This window comes from Protopterus annectens, chromosome 7.part0, assembly GCF_019279795.1.
Source record: "Protopterus annectens isolate FY-2018-M chromosome 7.part0, PAN1.0, whole genome shotgun sequence".
NCBI lineage: Eukaryota > Metazoa > Chordata > Ceratodontiformes > Protopteridae > Protopterus > Protopterus annectens.
In genome coordinates this window covers 479,536,411-479,555,037 of record NC_056739.1, presented here as the reverse complement: position 1 = coordinate 479,555,037, position 18,627 = coordinate 479,536,411, and the positions used below count along the sequence as shown (strand labels likewise).

The 18,627-nt window shown below is 42.7% G+C and overlaps 1 protein-coding gene across 1 annotated transcript in view; it reads left to right on the top strand.

Moving 5' to 3' along the window:
- The window catches only part of LOC122805998 (proteasome subunit beta type-6-like), a 167,624-nt gene that overhangs the window by 5,699 nt on the left and 143,298 nt on the right, over window positions 1-18,627 (top strand). The window contains exon 2 of the mRNA XM_044076239.1: window positions 10,219-10,364. Within this exon, the coding sequence (XP_043932174.1) occupies window positions 10,219-10,364 (146 nt within the window). The remainder of the gene's footprint in view (window positions 1-10,218; window positions 10,365-18,627) is intronic.

Here is an 18,627-nt window from a genome sequence, read left to right as displayed (position 1 = left end):
GGTTCGTCACAACAGTCAACGAAGGTATGCCCATTCATGCATGTCTCCGCATAGAAGACCCTCTAGCTCAGAATCTAACAGGACAATGTCTTACTGTGAGGCGACAATGGTACCGCTGCACCACCACTGCAATTTTTGTAAGATTTATTTACTTAGTTTTTTTTTTGTTAACCGGGTTAGTCTGTCTTGGTTCTTAGAAGCCCTTTTTCAGCAGAGATTCGAGGAGAACAACTCCGAAAAAAAAAAGTTTAAGTAAACATAGAACAAATTAACACACATCACATTTTAAGTATGCATACTTCTGAAGTAATTACATAAGATGCAATAAAGGAATATATAGAATGGATAGAAATACAATACATATATGGAAACGTTCACGTAGTATGGCAATAAACTAAGCAGAAATATAGTAAGTCTAAGGTCAATACATTGCTGAACCAAGGTACTAGGCATGAAGTAAATAGATAAATGTATATATAAAGAAAAAGGATGGAGTAAAAGTGCTAACGGTCAGTATAAAACGTCTAAGCACGTCCAGGAAAATAGTAACCACGGCTCCTCAAGTAGAAAATAAATGTTTATTTTTAACACACCAACACTGCAAACACGGCGTTTTCGTCCTGTAAATTCAGAACTTCTCTAGAAATACAATTAAACCATCAAGTGTTATTTATATACTAATTAAAACAGTATTCTTTAATCAAAATACAAGTTAGCCTTTTAACTCTACCCCCAAGATGAAACTACATTTAGTGTCAGAGTTGTTTCCTAACATAATTAAATACATTCTCCACTTTCTTAAAAAGTGTGTTTTTTATAAAATTCATGTACTGATATGCTTAAAACTTTTTCTAAATGTAATAGATACAATAAATAAATGGAGTAAAATAAAATACAGAATTAAGTAATGTTAGTGTGTATTCTCCCTACAACATAAGTTTTAAAACAGTATCACAGCACCATCTGTTAGTTAAACAGCCATAATTCTAAATAACCTTCATTCTTAAAACCAAGGGCAGGTTTCATTGAGTCATATATCCAAATACGCTATTCAGATAAAATTCATGATCAAATGTACACACAAAATATGCACCAATTTGTTTTGAACTAAATATGAAATGAATAAACATGTATTAAATTTGTGCAATTGATGTACATATAAAACAAAAACCTATTTACAATTTAGCCGATTTAAGTTTCGGGACAGGGGCCAGGGAGATGTGGTCGTGAAGACCTGGAATCCTATTCGCCTCTAATTTTAACTGCTAAAATAGTTCTCTAAATTCAATGGTAGTCTCCCAAGGTCCTCCCCATGGATCTATGTCCACTTTCTCGATGACAAAGAAACCAAAACGTGCTTCTTTACATTCTGTACGTTTTTTAAAGGGAGTTATTAAAATCCTGCTTCCTGACATCATTCAGGTGCTCATAAATTCTTCTTTTAAATTTCCTGTGGGTCTTAGCTATGTAGAAACAACCACAGGTTTTACATATAGCAACATATAGCACCCTCACCAATTCATAGTTACAATATGTGTTGGTCTCAATACATTCTTTCCTACCCTTTAGGTTCACCTTATTACCAACCAAAATGTAGGAACATTGGGCACAGGAACCACATTTATATGTTCCTTTCCTTTGCTTACTTTGCTTGTTGAGCCGTTTTTCCAGCATATCTTTTATATTTTTAATCTTCCTATACGTGAATTTTAAAGGATCGTTAAATAATTTGTCCATATCTGAGAGTTTTCCAAACCTTTCCCAATTCTTCAGTATAATGTCCTTAATGTGGTTAAAGTTACTATTAAAATTTAACACAATTGTTGTTCCATTGCATATCTTTTGTCATGTCCTTAACCTGAAGGTTAACCACCTCTGATACCCCTAGAGTTGGAATAAATTTACCCCTCCTTTCCCCAAGTACTTATTTCTTAATTTCCTCTATCAAGGCTAGGGGGTATTTCCTATCCAAAAACATTTTCTTCAGTTTGTGACTCTCCTCCAAATAGTCGTCCCATGAAGTCACCCTACAGCTTCTAATGTATTGCCCTTTCACTATTCCCTTCTTTTGACTGGTAAGATAAGAAATTTAACAATGACAAAAAAGAAAGGGCCACAACCAATAGCTTCACCAACCGAGTTTGTGTTTTGATGTATTCACCTTATGCATATTTATATTAGGAATATAGCCAAACAGCATTGGAATTTAATCCATGGTGAATGACTATACAGCCTCTAAATTGGGAAATGATCCTTTTGCATATAAAACAGGACCCAATATTAAAAGATTGTTGGAAATTACTTCAAAAATAGTAAAAGTCAGGTACTAATAAATGTGGGCGATGTAAACAATGTAGTGCAGTTAATAAAGCCGAATTAATTATATTGGATTATATCAACAAAACTCACATTAGATGCAGGGCAGGCAATTGCAACACTCAACATGTGTATATTGCTTCTTGCAATGTCTCCCCAGTATTTTATATTGGGAAGACAGAGAAACACTTCAGAAAAAGGATTTATGAACACATTTATAAGTTTAAAGTGAAGGATAAAATTAATGCATTATATAGACATCAGTCTATCAAGGGTGACACCCATTGTTTTAAAATTGCCATAATAGACCAGGTTGAAATTTCACCATATGGAGGAAATTGGAAAGTATTATTGGCTAGCAAAGAGAGTAAATGGCAAATACTAACCGATGCCACTAGATTTCCAGGCATCAATGACTATATTAGTATTAAGCCAGTTCTTGCTATGGCATAGCGCTGGTCAAATTATACATCAGTATATTGGATATTTGTTTTTAAATATTTTTAGAATATATATTTTTAAATATATATATTATATATAATATTTTTAACTAAGGGCATTAATATATCTCATAAGTTTAGTAGTTAGTATGAAAGGAGAATTGCAATTATATCCTTTATTTATTTTTTGATGGTGCAATTTACAAAATTTGGTATTGTCTTTTTAAAAATTTGTAATGTCTAATGTGCATATTTTGGCACTAAAAGAGTTTATTTAAATGTCGATTGTCAAAAATGGCATTCAGTTCTGATGAAGTCTGTATTGTACACAGATGAAAGCGCTTAACTAAATATATATATTTATGGAGTTATCTTTCATGGTGATTTTGCACAAACTTTGATCGTTGGAGTCATATTAAAACTTTTTTCCTGTTCGAGCCGTGTTGTTGTGGAACACCTATACCAGTGACTTGTCTTTTTAAAAATCCTGTTTCAGATCCATAGACTATTTCACCGGGGCCCAAGGGCATTAAGGCTTCTACTGCTAAAAATTCTACCCCTTCTGATAGAGACTCCAGGGCACTGGAGTAAGGATTGGGTAAGAAGGTTTACACTTCTGCAACCTTGGCCATTAGGGCTTTAAACTGCCAGTTTCATATGTTAATGTATCAGCAACATGTTGTTGGACTCATTTAACAGAAAATGATGTTGATTCCTGACTGTGTGGAAAATTAAAGAATTACAGGATTTAATGCATTCTGCTGAACAAGTTGGAAAACATACTTTGCAATGTGGTTTTGATTCATTAGAGGCCTCTTGCAGGGCTGCTGTTACTGGGTCTGTGCTCAGAAGGCATGCTTGGCTCAAGGAACAATCTTTGCCTGATCATGTTAAAGATAAATTGTTGGATGCTCCTTTAAATCAGGACCGCCTGTTTGGCAACAAGGCTGAGGAAGATCTTAAGAAGATGGAAGATGAAGCTAAATCTATGCAAACTGTTAAAGATTTTTTACAAGTTCAGCCTCCTAGATTTAGTAGGCACTGGCCCTCTAAGAATTGGTCCTTTCCAGCCCCTTCCAGGTCTTCTCAAGCCAAACCCAAACCCAGACACAGCAAAAAACCCAGGTTTCAGTCCCATGGGACACGCACAACTAAGCAGTGGGGGGCCTCCACTTCCAAATCTGGGAGTAATAAGACTCCACCCTATGGTAAACTGTCTCAATGACTTTTACAATTTCCAAGCACTTATCAACGGACTTCCCCTTTTGGGGGGAAAGATTGCTCTTCATGCAAAGAATTGGAAACTCATTACCCAGGACAAATAGGTTTTAAATAGTGTCCCTGGGATACAGATTTCACTTCCACACATTGCAAACACCAAGCAGGTGGCCAGATCTTCCCCCAAATCAGTGGGCAGGGGCCCAAAATCAAGTACTTTCTCTCAAGCATGGGGGCTATTCAACTGGTGCCAGAAGAGGAAAAGGGGCAAGGTTTCTACTTGCGACTTTTCCTGGTACCAAGAAAAGGCCACTCATGATGTCCTATCCTGGACCTGTCTACTCTAAACCCCTTTTTGGAGATTCCAAAATTCAAGATGCTGACTCTTCAATTACTTCCTGTGCTAGGCAAAGATGCCTGGTTGGCAACACTAGATTTAAAAGAAGCATACCTGAACATCCCAATCGGGGAATCTTGCAGAAGATTCCTATGCTTCAAAGCAGGCTACACGCACTATCAGTTCTCTGCACTGCCCTTTGGCTTATCTACTGTGCCCAGGGTATTCACACAGTGCCTAGCTCCAGTTATTGCATTTTGCAGGCAAAGAAATATTCAGATATACCCATACCTGGACGATTGTGTAATTCGGGCAGAAAGCCAGGACATAATCATCTGGCCTTTGTATAAAGGGTTATAACTTGTCTGGGGTACACCATAAACTAAAAGAAATCACACGTGGTTACCCTGTCAACAAATTATATTCCTGGGAGCAAGCTTGAATACAACTCCCCAGATGGCTTACCTCACGCCAGAGAAACAAATTCATTTGACAACCTACTTCAAACAAGTGGCCACAAAAACCCTGCTATCTGCAAGACGAATACTGCAAGCCTTGGGGTTCTTGGCCTCCTGCATTCTTCTAATTCCATATGCAAGACTGCATATGAGGAAACTACAGTGGTATCTAAAAAGCCTATGGTGTCAACATTCAAGATCTGGAAACAATGATTCAGCATTCTCAAGACCTGGAAACAATGATTCCTATCATACCTTACCTACGCCTAGAGTTCCTTTGGTGGGCAGAGGCCTGCCACTAAAACAAGGGACTACCTTTCACACTACCCCCTGCCGCCCAAACCCTAACAGACGCATCAGACTATGCATGGGGGGCTCACCTGGCAGGGAATTGCATTCAGGTCAAATGCACCTGCATATCAATCAAAAAGAAATGTTAGCTGTACAGAATGCTCTGGCAGCCTTCGAGGACCACATTCTTCCAGGACAACTAATGGTAAAGACTGACAACACCACTGTTATGTGGTACATAAACAAACAGTGGGGGTACGCATTCTTACCCCCTCTGCAGACTAGCCATGGCATTGTGGAACACATCCTTGAGCTACTAAGGGCACCTACAAGCTCAATTCCTGCCCAGGAAAATTAAATACACTGGCAGATTGACTAAGCAGAAACCTCATGGACCCACACGAGTGGAAACTGGAACCAAGGATTTTCAGCATGTTGACAAGCAAATGGGGAAGTCAAGATATAGACCTGAACTACCATTTGGACAAATTTTGCACAGGGACTCCCCACAAACATGCCTGGAAAGTGGATGCTCTGTCCTTCAGCTGGAAAAACCTATCAGTCTGTGCCTTCCCCCCTCTGCCTCTGCTCTCCAAAGTACTACTAAAAATCAAACAGGACAAACCAAGGATGATTTTGATTTGCTCCAGACTGGCCATGCCAACACTGGTACCCCCTCCTGCGCAGTGTGTCATGGTTATTTCCATGGCACCTGCCTCAGACTCCTTCCCTGCTGTCTCAGCAGGAGAACCAGATTCTGCACCCTCTGCTTCTAACACTGAACCTTGCAGCCTGGCTAATTACTTAATCTCTCCTTTACCATCCCTCAGCAAACCTGTGATGGACATTGTTTTAGAGGCAAGGAAGCCTAGTACTAAAAAATCTTAAGCTGAAAAATGGAAAAGATTCTGTGCCTGGAACCAATCTCAAGGGATGAGCACAGCAGCACCCAATTTACCTCAGATTTTACAATACTTAACTGAGATGCTTCACAAGGGCCTGTCTTTTTCCTCCATTAAAATCCACGCCTCAGCCATTGCAGCTCGTTATAACAGAGCCACCCCTCTTTCATCCACTGCTCAAGCAGTTCCTCAGATGGGCCAAAAATTTGAGACCACCCAGGAGAGCTCCAACCCCAGCCTGGGACCTTAACTTTGTCTTTGAGAAACTCACTCTACCTCCTTTCGAGCCAGCTGCTACTGCAGACTTAAAATTTCTTTCTTGGAAAACTGCTTTCTTTTTAGCAATCACTTCAGCTAGAAGGATATCTGAATTACAGTCCCTTATGGCAGTGGAGCCTTTAATCATCTTTCAGGAGGACAGGGTGTCCCTTCGAACCAGTCCATCCTTCATGCCCAAGGTGGTATCCAGTGTGGCTCTTAATCAGTCCATTCATTTGCCAACCTTCTTTCCCAATCCACAGAATAAAGGGGAACGGATACTGCATTCCTTGGATGTGCACAGACAACTTAGATTTTACTTGGACAGGACTAAACCTCAAAGGAAATCTGAACTGCTGGTGGTATTTGCTGCAGGGGCAGAGGGGAAGGTTATTTCAAAACAAACCATTTTTAAATTGATAAGCCACTGTATTTCTGCTATAAGCACCATGAAAAACCTATCCCCCGTGGATCAGACCTCACTCCACCAAGGCTGCATTTACCTCTACAGCCTTTCTCAGAGGCGTCCCTACCAGGGACATCCTAGAAGCTGCTGCCTGGAGTTCTGTACATACTTTCACCAAGCATTATAATTTGCCAATTCTCTTTAAATCCAGAGCTGGGTTTGCCACTGCAGTCTTGCAGGGCCTTGTATCCGGCCCTAATGTTATCTAAATTCTTCCTCCCAAGCATAGCTTTGGGAATCTACCCAAATGTAATGACTGCAGCAGTGAAACATGCAGAACATAGTACAGTTGTGTACACTTACCATAAATGTAGATGTTTGAGTCTATTCACTGTTGCAGTCCTGGTTACCCTCCCTCCAGCCCCTTAACTTCTTTTGGCTGTACCTCTACTTTCCTTTACTATGCTTAAAAGCCTTTTTGGTGCATTTGCTTTTTTGTTGGAGGTATATCTTTGTGCTTTTATATTGAATTGCTTCCCATTAGGGGCGCACCTGACATCTGGGGCAAGAAAAACTGATGCAATGGTGGCTGCATGTTTTATACCCCCTGACGTCATGAAAGAAGGTTGACAGCAACCGACGCAGGACCCAAGATATTGTTAATCAGGCCGACTGAGGGCTAACTGCAAGCAGATAACCCAAATGTAATGACTGCAACAGTGAATACACTCTAGCATCTACATTTATGGTAAGTGTACACAACTGTACTGTACTTGTGCCTTATGGGCCGTGGTTGACTGGCACACTGAGTTTGTGGGCTAAGTGTCATTTGGGTTGTGTTGGGGGGGGGGGGTGCAGGTTGCTTGAGCAGATTATTGAGAGTCCCTGCAAATGTAGGTGTGTGTTGTGTTTCTGTTTTGATGATGTAGGTTTTGAGGGACTATGTGATGAGTGTGGTGTGTTGCAAGTGTTTTCCTTCTCTTGATTGTCTAATCCAGTCTTGGGTGAAAAGAGCTTTCTTTCCAGTTTGTCTATATAAGTGTCTCTCTCTCAGGTTGTAGTGTTGGGTGGTAGAAGGAGAGGGTTGTCTGTGTGTACATGAGGCAATTGCTGCATTGCCCCAATATGCCCAGATTCATCAGGTAGACAGGACAAAACACTGGGAGCTGACCCTTAGACATGCCTGGATAGGTGGTTATTAAGTACTAAAAACTGTTTTCCTGTAGACGTGGGGAAAGTTGAGTGCTGTAGTAGTTAAAGTTAAAGGAGTAAAGGGGTGATGACAGATTCATACAAAGTTAAAGGAATAGAAGGATAGCAGTATTGAACAGGATCCCAGTTCATATTAGGCAGAGCCCCTCACTGACTCTCTTCAAGAGAAATCTTGAGTGGATGGGAGATCGTAAGTTTACCCCAGGGGTCACATCTGTGTCACTGCTAGTCAGGGGCACAGTAAACTAATTCTATTATATAAGGGGACCTTCATTGTGTCACTACTAGACAGAGGCACAGTATTCTAGATTTATTCTGTACATTTTTGTACCATTTCATGGGGTGGCAAAAGCCACATCACTATGGCTAGGCTTACAAATGCCCCAGGGCAGAGCCTAGTACTATACTATGAAACTATACTAGGATTCATGCAAAGTTAAAGGAATAAAAGGATAGCAGTATTGGGTCATACGAAGTTAAAAAAATAATGGGATTGTGGCGCAGGTTCATACAAAGTTGCTAAGCATGCAGTCCATGAGAACATTAGTGAGTCTAGTCCAAATTCCCAATTACCACAAATCACTGCTGGTAAAGTGATTTGCTCAAGGCCGCATAGTAGGAAGATGAAGATGGAAAGACTCAAACCATGTTCTGTTAATAATATAAGCAGAACTTAAGTACTGTTCACTTAATGCCAGACATGTCACAAGTTCAGTTACAGAAGCAGTAATGGATTGCTGCATGCCTTTAATTCGCCGAAGGTTGAAACCATCAGGAGTGTAATTTCCAAGTCTTACAGAGCCCATAACATAAGTTGCACTTGTGTTGTCATCCAAGGGTTGAGGAAGATTGAAAAGAGAAACCTAATTCCAAAAGCCACCTATGCCTCAAAAAGGAGGGGGGGAAAAGGTTATCCAAAAGTAACTAATAGAAGGTTGGTAATATATTGCTGTTATAGATTTGCAGAACCGTATAGTAAGGAGAAAAAGGACATAACCTTAGTTTTAAAAAAAAAAAGGAGGGGGGGCAGCTCGAAGAATTACCTGCAAGTACACCCCTGACCTCCCTCACCCCCACCCACACAAATTTTCTCACTGCAGGGACTGGAGAATATAAATAGTTTTCAGTCCCTTAATTTTAAAATGTCGTCATTGTCAAGGAGTCAGGTTTGTAGAAGAGTGATTTTTCCTGTACTTTAACAAATCACTGTATGATCATAATAACAAGAAAGTGTAGTGCTACAAGTCATCTGTGCCCCCCAGAATAAAGTTATCCTAAGTTAAGAAATAGAAAATTGTGCATAGTTTGTTTTGAAACTTACTTAGTATGGGAAAACAAGAGCATGACATTTGTTATAAAACAAATGAAAATCATTTTCTACAACATTTGGATAAAATAAATACAAATTAAAAGTCTTACTACTGCAGGCATTGGGAAACAGAATTATTCTGAAATCCCTTCCTTTCCAGGAGTGGCTGTCCCACGTGAAACCAAGTATCTGTGTGCAGACTGAGGTGACAGATTTGTCACCACAGAAATAGTGGGGGGGGGGGGGGGGACTGGCACTTGATCTTGGACTACAAAAGGATACTTTGAATGAAGGTCTGCAGTTTAACTACTTTTTGGTTGTAGCTATGTAACTCCTTAGTAGTGTCAAACAGTCTCTCAGGAAAAACATAAATGGGGGCTGTTCCAAGAAAAAAAAAAGCTGTCCTTTTAAAGAAGGTGTATAAAATGAGTGTCTGACACTAATTCCATTAATATGTCAGTGGGATGGGAATGTACCACTACTTCCTTATGTGTAGCATGATTCCTATAAAGCAGACTTGAAATGGATTATGGGGAAGAGAAAATTGATGAATAAAAACAAGATCACTGTGATATATTGGGTCCCATTGGCAGCTATTTGTGGAAAACCATTAAAATTCTATAAGAAGCACACAGAATGATTTTCTTGTTATAGTTTTTGTTCTAAGGTAGAGTTTTCCTTTAAACAGACTAGTCTCCCTGGAAGTCAACACTGCAAAAACAGAAACAAATCTTTTAACGTATTGATAAGCTGCTGTGAAACCTTTGTAAGATTAAAATGGCCTTTTGCCTTGATTGGTATAAAAATACAATTTGCTGAGAGCTGTTACTTGCTCTATCCAATTTAACATTTTTTTGTGTTGTACGTTGCATGAGTGCCCAGTGAAGTATGGTAGTCATGTTGAGTGTATTAGACTAATTGTGTGTGCAGTCTGAGTGTATTAGACTAATTAATTGTGTGTGCAGTCTATCTTTATTTACTGAACGTTTGTGTATTCGTGATCATTGTAACTTGGCACAGTGAACAGAAATGGAACTTTATCATACTGTTTCTGGTGGTTGTGATTACAAGTTCTTTTGTCTTTCAGTATTGAATTAGATGAGCCACCTTTGGTGCAGACTGCAGCCAACCTGTTCAAAGAGTTGTGTTATAGGTATCGAGAGGATCTAACAGCAGGCATCATTGTAGCAGGTTGGGACAAGAGGAAAGGAGGACAGGTAATATGGTAATAACTTTGAAAGTTCATCTGGATGTAAATCATAAAATTGTAGTTTAATTAAGAATGGTAGTTGCAAATCTGAAGTTTTCAGGTACAGTGTTGTAGTGCCTTATGTGTTACAGAATTGTCACTCATTTTCATGTTGCACAGAGACTGGATACTTAAGATACTCATGTGTGTCCTTAATGTTCTGCCTAAGAGGAATGGTTTACTGATTTAACCTTTTACTTGTTTGCCATTTGAGTGGAGAAAAAAATGCAGGTGTTGCAAATCAGTTACTCAAGCAATAATACCAAACTCTGTGTGTTAATGTGTAATTAACACCCGCCCATGGGGTGTTCGAGGAAGCATTTTACATCCAAAATATAAGTTGAAAAAAATATCCAGGTATTTATTTTTTGGTCCCTTATTCCTAAATCGTCTGGTTCATTGGCAGTCATTGGAGATTGAAGTTACTAAGTGATGACATACGATTGAGTTTAATACTTTTATTTCTGTCAGAAAATTCATTTCATGCTAACACAAATCCTTTACTTAAGCAACTGTGTAATTTCATAATAGCAATAATTAAAATGTTTCTATTTTAGAGCCTTTGTTCCCCCTTTATTTTAGGCTTTATCCCAATTTCTTCAGCTGAAAGGTCCAGAGGTATGCAAACCTCTTTGCTGCTGCCAGTTGTCATCTCTCTCGCACACACACGCGCGCGCGCACTCTTCTGCTTTTGTGCATGCATTTACTCTCTCACAGACAAACATAAACCCACACACACTTTTCCTGTTCCATTTAGTTTTTACACTAAACAGCAAACGCGCTGATTATGGAGTGTAATAGCGCAATTGGTCTCTCACACTCGTATACGCATACACTCACACAGAAAGCATAAACACACTTTTTATTTATTTTTTTTATTTTTTTTTATTTTACACTTTCTAAACCGCTAAAGTGCTGCTTAGTGAGTAAAATAATGGCAGCCATTAGCCCCCCCCCCCCCCCCCCCCCGTCTGAGCTCCACGGCATACTCAATTTTCAGCGGACATTACCTGTACATTAATACCCTGCTGGAGAACCTTCATTTTCCAGTTAGGGTACTGTTGTACAGTTTACCCATTCTCTAATAATTTGTATTTGTTAATTCTCTGGTTGTTGTGTAGAAACGTCTCTCTTGCAATTTGAAGTCTGACTGCAGTGAGTTTTTCAAAGTGACTAGAAACTAGTACATCTTGTTTTCTTTATTGTATTGAAATTTATTACATTAAGGAATTCAAAATAAAATTGATTTCACTGTCTGTTGGGGGAAAAATGTGCATCTTTTACAGTGGATATAAAAAGTGTACACTCCTGTTAAAATGCCAGGTTTTAGTGATATAAAAAAATTAGACCACAATAAATTTTCAAAACTTTTCCCACCTTTAATGTGACCTATAACCTGTACAATTCAATTGAAAAACAAATCTGTTGGGGGGGAAAAATATAAAAAATAAAGTACAGTAAGCTGGTTGCACAAGTGTGCACACCCGTAAACTAATACTTTGAAGCACCTTTTGATTTAATTATAGCATTCAGCCTTCTTGGGTAGGAGTCTGTCAGCATGGCACATCGTGACTTGACAATATTTGCCCACTTTTCCTTGCAAAAGTGCTCTAAATCTTGTCAGAATGCGAGGGCATCTCTTGTGCACAGCCCTCTTCAGGTCAACCCACAAATTTTCTATGTGATTTACGTCTGGGCTCCTGCTGGGCCCTTCCAAAACTTTAATTTTCTTCTTGTGAAGCAACTCTTTTGTTGATTTGGATGTATGCTTGGGGTTATTGTTGTGTTGAAAGGTGAAATTCCTCTCTTCAGCTTTCTAGCAGATGCCTGAAGGTTTTGGGCCAAAAGTGGCCTTCAACTAATCCCTCCATTAACTGAGAAAACTACCCGTGTACCAATACACTTGCCCAACATTTCATGGAGTCCATTAATTCCAGTGCCCTGGGCCAGCTCGATCTTACTCCCACAAGAGGTAGCAGCATCCTTGAACTGGTCATTACTAACATGGGTGACCGTTGCTCTACACTAATAGCTCCTCCCTGGTTAGATCTGACCACAAACTAATCACCTTGGAAATCCACATCCCTCCCACCCACCCCCTCACAAAGATAACCACCATGAAAACTTATCCAAAGCTAACTTTGGGCTCCTAAAAACAGAGGTGGCAAAGTTCATGGCCCTCATGCAAATGGAGAATAGTTGCATGACTGCCAAATTATACACCAGTGCACTGTACAAACATGTACACAAATGCATGGATCTCGCCATACCCAATCGAACCAAGACGCTCTCCTCCCAAAAAAAAAAAAAAAAAAAAAAAAAAGGGAAGGCAATCTGGTGGTCCCCCCTGCCATAAACCATACAACAGGAGGAGGAAACTGATATGGAATTAGGTGAAGTCCCAAGACTGGAAAAACTCCCTCATCAGTCTCAACAAAAAGTTGAGATCCCTCATCAAATCCATTGAAGCTAGCTATGAAAACAGAATTGCAGCAGATAATAAAGACAGCCACAAGGCCTTCTGTAGTTATGTAAAGAATCTCCACGGCAATACCCAAATTTGCTCTGAGCTACTGCACAAATGGTACCTCCTATACCGAGCCAGCAGATATTGCTAATATGCTGGCCGATAGATTCAGTGTCAACTTTACCCCTCTCTCCCCCACCAAAGGACCAAGCACAATACCAGTAATTGCCAGGCACCCAGTATTACTGCTGCACAGGTTAAAACAGCACTGTCCAAGGCCAAGAATACAGTTTCTATGGGACTTGACAATATCCCTGGCTGTGTTCTGCATGAACTACTGAGTAAACTTGACACCTCACCTGTGTACCCTGTTCAATCATAGCCTCACCTCAGGCTTTTTCTCTACCAAATGGCGCACTGCTGCAGTCAGTCCCTCTCCACAAAAGTGACCAACAGACCCTGGGAACTATCGTCCCATTAGCCTGATTAGTCTGATACGAAAAGCTATGGAACACAATCATCATGGACCTAATAAACAAGGATATAGGGAATCTCCAAACTCTGGATCCCACACAGTTTAGTTTTGTGAAAGGTAAATCATGCCTGCTCATTGGTCGACTTCTTTGAGTCTGTCACCGAAGTTGTGGATGAAGGCAAGGTGGTTCATACAGCCTACCTTGATCTGGCCAAGGCCTTTGATACCATTCCCCACTCAGGAATCATAGAAAAACTCACTAAGCTAGGCATCAACCCCTATATCACTATGTGGGTTGCAAACTGGCTCACTGATAGAACCCACAGTGTGAAGGTACAGGTAGAACCCACAGTGTGAAAGTAGCTGACTCCAAGTTTGGTCCTGGGTCCTCTCCTGTTTGGTATCTACTTTGAAGTCCAGCCCAACACGAAGGGATTCTGGCTGACAAAGTTCGCAGGCGATTGCAAGTTGAGAGCTGTTAACTCCCCAAGTGATGTTGACCTCCTACAAAATGGCCTCACTGAAACCAGCGGCTAGTGTCAGAACCACGGCCTTAAGCTCAATGCCAAAAAACCTGTAGTCATCCCCTTTGGGGGAAAAAAACAGTTCCCATGAATTACCACATTGATGGTAGTCCACTGAACACAGAAGGCATTCTAAGAGATCTGGGAATGAAAGAGCTTCTTCCTACAGAAGGCAGGGGAATAAAGGAAGGAGAAAAGGTAAGAAAGTTAGGCCCTCTGAAAGACATCTTTTTCCCCCTAAGATTTGCAGAAAGGAACGTACACACAGTCAGTCCCCACTTTTCCTGCTACAGCTTCCCGTTTGGAAATGAGTCCTGTCAGACTTTGCTCTGAGAAGAATTGAGTAAATACTTGCAATGAAGATCTAAAGCCTGTTAAAGCAGTTCACTGCTGGCATGTATTGAGAGAGGATAATGAAGGCCTGTGTCAAGGCCTAGCTCTACTACCTTCCAGTTTTCAAGATGCTTATATGGAGCCAGTTCTGTCACCATAAATTATCTGACCTGACTGTGGTTGCTCTGCTGTTTTTAATCTGCATCTAGACAACTTCTTCCATTGGCAGCAATGCCCATGGCACTTGAATCAGTGACGCTGTCAAGAACCACTAGGGCTGAAGTTATTGGTGTTTGTCTTGGGGCTGGGAGTGGCATTGTCCACCATTGCTGCTATTTGCGATGTTAGTTAACTGCTTTCAAACTTTTAATACCAAATATTTCCACGACACCTTGCTTGGTCTTGGCCCTGAATGTCTGGGCTATTGCATTCACATCACTTAGACGATGGGATCCAAAGTTCTGAGTGTTTCGGCACCAGTGTGCGATATAGAATTGGTTCCAAGGAAGTCCATACAGGTTCTCAGTATTTGGCTCCACTTGGACACGTCTCTTTTTAAACGCTGATGTAATTCATACCTATCCCAACAGGATCCAACACCAAAGAGCCTTCTTACACACCCAAAGGTCTGTAAAATATTAAACTCTGAGCATTCTGAGAAAGTCGATATCCTGAAAGAGCCACCTAGACTGTCCCCTAGAGTCTCTCATTCTAGACAACAATAGTCTATGTGAGAGAGAGGCATCCCCACAATCCTCTCCCAAATTGTCCATGTTTGAATAATTCTGTGACTTAATCAGACAAGGTCATAGTCCACAGACCACACCTCCTCTGAGAAGGATTTTCAAGAGGCTGTTTGTGCGCCCCTCCATTAGCTTTGATGGTAATTCAAGTAGACAGAGTAATTAACTGCATTATGGGGAGGGCATGGCAGGAGCCTAGTGTTGAGCAAATCTCCCCAAAAGCCAGAGAAGTTCCTATGGCCTCCTGAGGAGAGGCTCCACTGGGTTTAGGGTGCTTTTATTGACACTCTTTTGGTGCAAAGGACACCAGAAGAGGGCCTCCAGGGAGATCCCTCTCAATCCATCTACAATAAAAATATTCTAGGGTTGTGGATCAAATGGAAAAAGGAGTTTATATGCCGGAGTACCTTTTCCAATATATTTTTTTTTTAATAAAAGGCTCTAAACAGGAAGTGAAATAATCTTTACATTTTAAGTGCTTCTGAATTGGAAAATGAGTTAACTGATAAAACAAGGCTGGATAGCTGATTATTTTTATTTTAGTGCATGCCACAGTTTGGCGCTCTAATTTGAACCTTATTGGTACCTGTAACCCCCCCCACCACCACCACCACCACCACCACAATCCTCTGCGTGTTTCCTTAGTATTGATTTTTAAACTACCTTGACTGTTAAAAAAAAAAAAAAAAAAAAAAAAGACTGACTAGTTACTGTGGTCATAATCGCACTATTTACTTGTGTTCTGAAATGTTAGCATTGTAGTTCATATTATAGCAAAAGTTTAAGCTGCATGGACCTTTTTGTTCTTAAAAATGATAGATCTGAAGTAGGCAGACTTCATTCGTCTGCAACCTGTGGGTATCGGATCCGACCTCGGATCCGAGCCGGCAATTCAAAAGCTTAGGCTCCGAGCTCCTAGCTCCTCCCTCTTACCCATAATCCCCTGCCAAGCCCTAACTGACCTCAGATTTCGTTTGCCGCTTTTCAAGAAGCAACGGAATTCTTGAGCTCCTGGCGTTGGTTGAGATAAGAGTAGATTTTTTGACTAAAGTTTTCAAATTTTCTGTTTTTATTATCAATATAGTTAGTGTTGTGTGTGGTTAAGGCTTTCCTCCCTCTTTAGTTAATTTTTCTCGGGTTTTCGTAGTTTGTTTGTGTTTGTGTGTTTTAGGCCTTAGGTTAGTATGTCTGAAGCCCCTAAGGCTGTTTTCTCAAAATGTACCGAGTGTGGCCATAAGCTGTCCCCAGCAGATGGTCACACTCGGTGCGTTAAATGCTTGGGGGTTGAACACCTGTCTTCTGGTTGTACCATTTGTGCAGGGTTCAACCCCCGGGCTTTAAGGGAACGGAGGTCGAAGTTGGTGCTGGCGGGTCTTTTACCCCCAGATACTGCTTCGGCCTCTGTCCCTTCCAGTCAGCAACCGGTTGCTGTGAGTTCTCCCCCTCCGGCTGGGACTCAACCTCCCTTAAAATTGCCGGAGGGGAAGGATTCTTCGAGGGAAAGACAGAAGGAGAGGCACAGGGAGAAGCACCACAAGAGGAGAGCCGAGACTTCTAGTTCGGCTCCTCCATCTAAGCGGGCCTCCCCTGTGCCTTCTAGTCTTCCTCCTCCTCGGCTCCACTCCCCTCTGTTCTCTCCTGGACCCGAGGAGGAGGAGGCTAGCCCTTCCAGGAGGTCCCCGAGGCGGTTCTCTAGGTCCGCTTCGGTGGCCTCCTCTAGATCAACTTTTTCGATGAGCGAAGCTGATATGGACCGGATGATGAGGAAATTCATCCAGGCCCAAATGCAAATGGGAGTGCTCTTAGCCCCCCCCATCCGGGAGGGGCTTGACCTTTTCGCCTTAGCTCCTTCTCCGACCCATACCACGGGTTCGGAGCTATCGGCGCCGTGCAGATTTGGATCCGGGGGTGGTTCGGATCCGATAGGTCGGAGCACCTCGGATCCGTCCCATCCCTTGAGTGCTTCGGGTACTTCGGACCCGACCTCTCGGAGCCGAGGGCCGAGCCTCGGATCCGAGGGAGCTGGTGTGTCTTCGGCCCGCTCAGGTCGGAGCACACTGGTCTCGGATCCGACGGTTGCTCCAACTCCGATCCGCAAGGCCGGATCCGAGTGGGAGTCGGCTCGGGCTTAGAGAAGCTGGCTCCCCCTCGGCTTTCAACGTTATGGAAAGGGCACTGTCGAGGACATCCGGACCCCCGGTCCCTGCCACGGCTCCATCCCGCACTCCTTTGCAGTTGGGCCAGGCCCCCACCAGCCGGTCCCAGGGACAGCCCGCCTCGATGTCCCAAGTGGTTCCCTTAGAACATCCATCTGCTGAAGAGTACTCCTCGGACAGCCCCCCCGATGAAGTACCTCGGAAGCGTAAGTGCAAGAGGAGGCACATGGACTCCCCTGAGTCTGTCACTGAAGACACTGACTTGGATGAAGGGGAAGGCTCCCCTAGGTCACCCCCTGAGGACGTCTCATTTGGAGACATCATGGAGATGTTAAGGATCAGGGGGGGGGGGTCTGCCCCCAAGGCTTCTTCGGACGAGTCTGTGTTCTTGGAGGCATTCGAGGCGGGCCCTTCTACCTCTTGGGTGTCCCCTCCTGCTGACCCCCTGGTGGATCTTATATCCATCAGGGCGTGGAAGGATCCGGACACCATTGAGCCTATCCCTAAGCGCCCGGACCGCATTCTTTCTCCTCCATCAGACCGCACCCACTGGAGTAAGGGTCCCCCAGTAGATGCCATGATGATGGCTGCAGCCACGAAGAGGGAATTGGCCCAGGAGAGTCCCTCCGTCCATCCTCCGGGCAAGGAGTCCCGTTCGATGGATCGCATTGGGAAGCGAGTTTTTAGTTCAGCGACCTTCTCCTTGAGAGCGCTGAACTACATGGCACATGTCATTAGGATGCAGCGGGATCTGATTAAAGAATACGCTGCATCTCCCCCGGAGTCCATCTCGAGTGAGGATAAACAGGTTTACTCCACCCGAATGGCCACTCTCAGATCAGTATCTAATACATCTATGCGGCTGCTGTCTCATGCTACTGAGGGAGCCGCTAGAGCCAGCGGAGCAGGCCTTGTCATGAGGCGTCAGGCCTGGCTCCGCCATTGTGACTTTGCAGAGCCCTTCAAGGCGACCTTCGCGAATGCCCCTTTCGATGGTTCTGCCTTGTTTGGCAAGACTGTTCGCGAGACATTAGTCCAGAGCGAAAAGGACGGGAAGACGCTGTCTGCTGTCGGAGTCCGCTTCTCAGCTCCCCAGAGGTCCTTCTCTAAGAACCAAAAGGGACAGAAGAAGATGTGGTTCCGGAAGTCGCAGCAGTCCCAACCTGCTCCGGATAACCAGTCCTTCCGTGGCAGAGGAGGACGGGGAGGTCGTCGTGCCAGAGGCAGGGGGGCTCCTGGCAATTTTGGGTCCAGAGAACCCTTCTCTGAGAGACCCACGCAGCAACCCTGAAGGGTTGCCCGGCTGTCCGTCTCTGGAGGCAGTCGGGGGGTGGTTTTCGATGCACCTGACTTCTTGGGAGTCCATAACAGACAGTTGGGTGCTTCGACTTATATCCAGAGGATATTCAATACCCCTATTCAAGATTCCCAAATTTCGCAGCCTCCCAGATGTTCCACCCGACCAAAGGGAGGCGGCAGCTATCGAAATCGAGCAGCTGCTAGGAAAAAGAGCCATCCAGCGTGTCCCCCCAG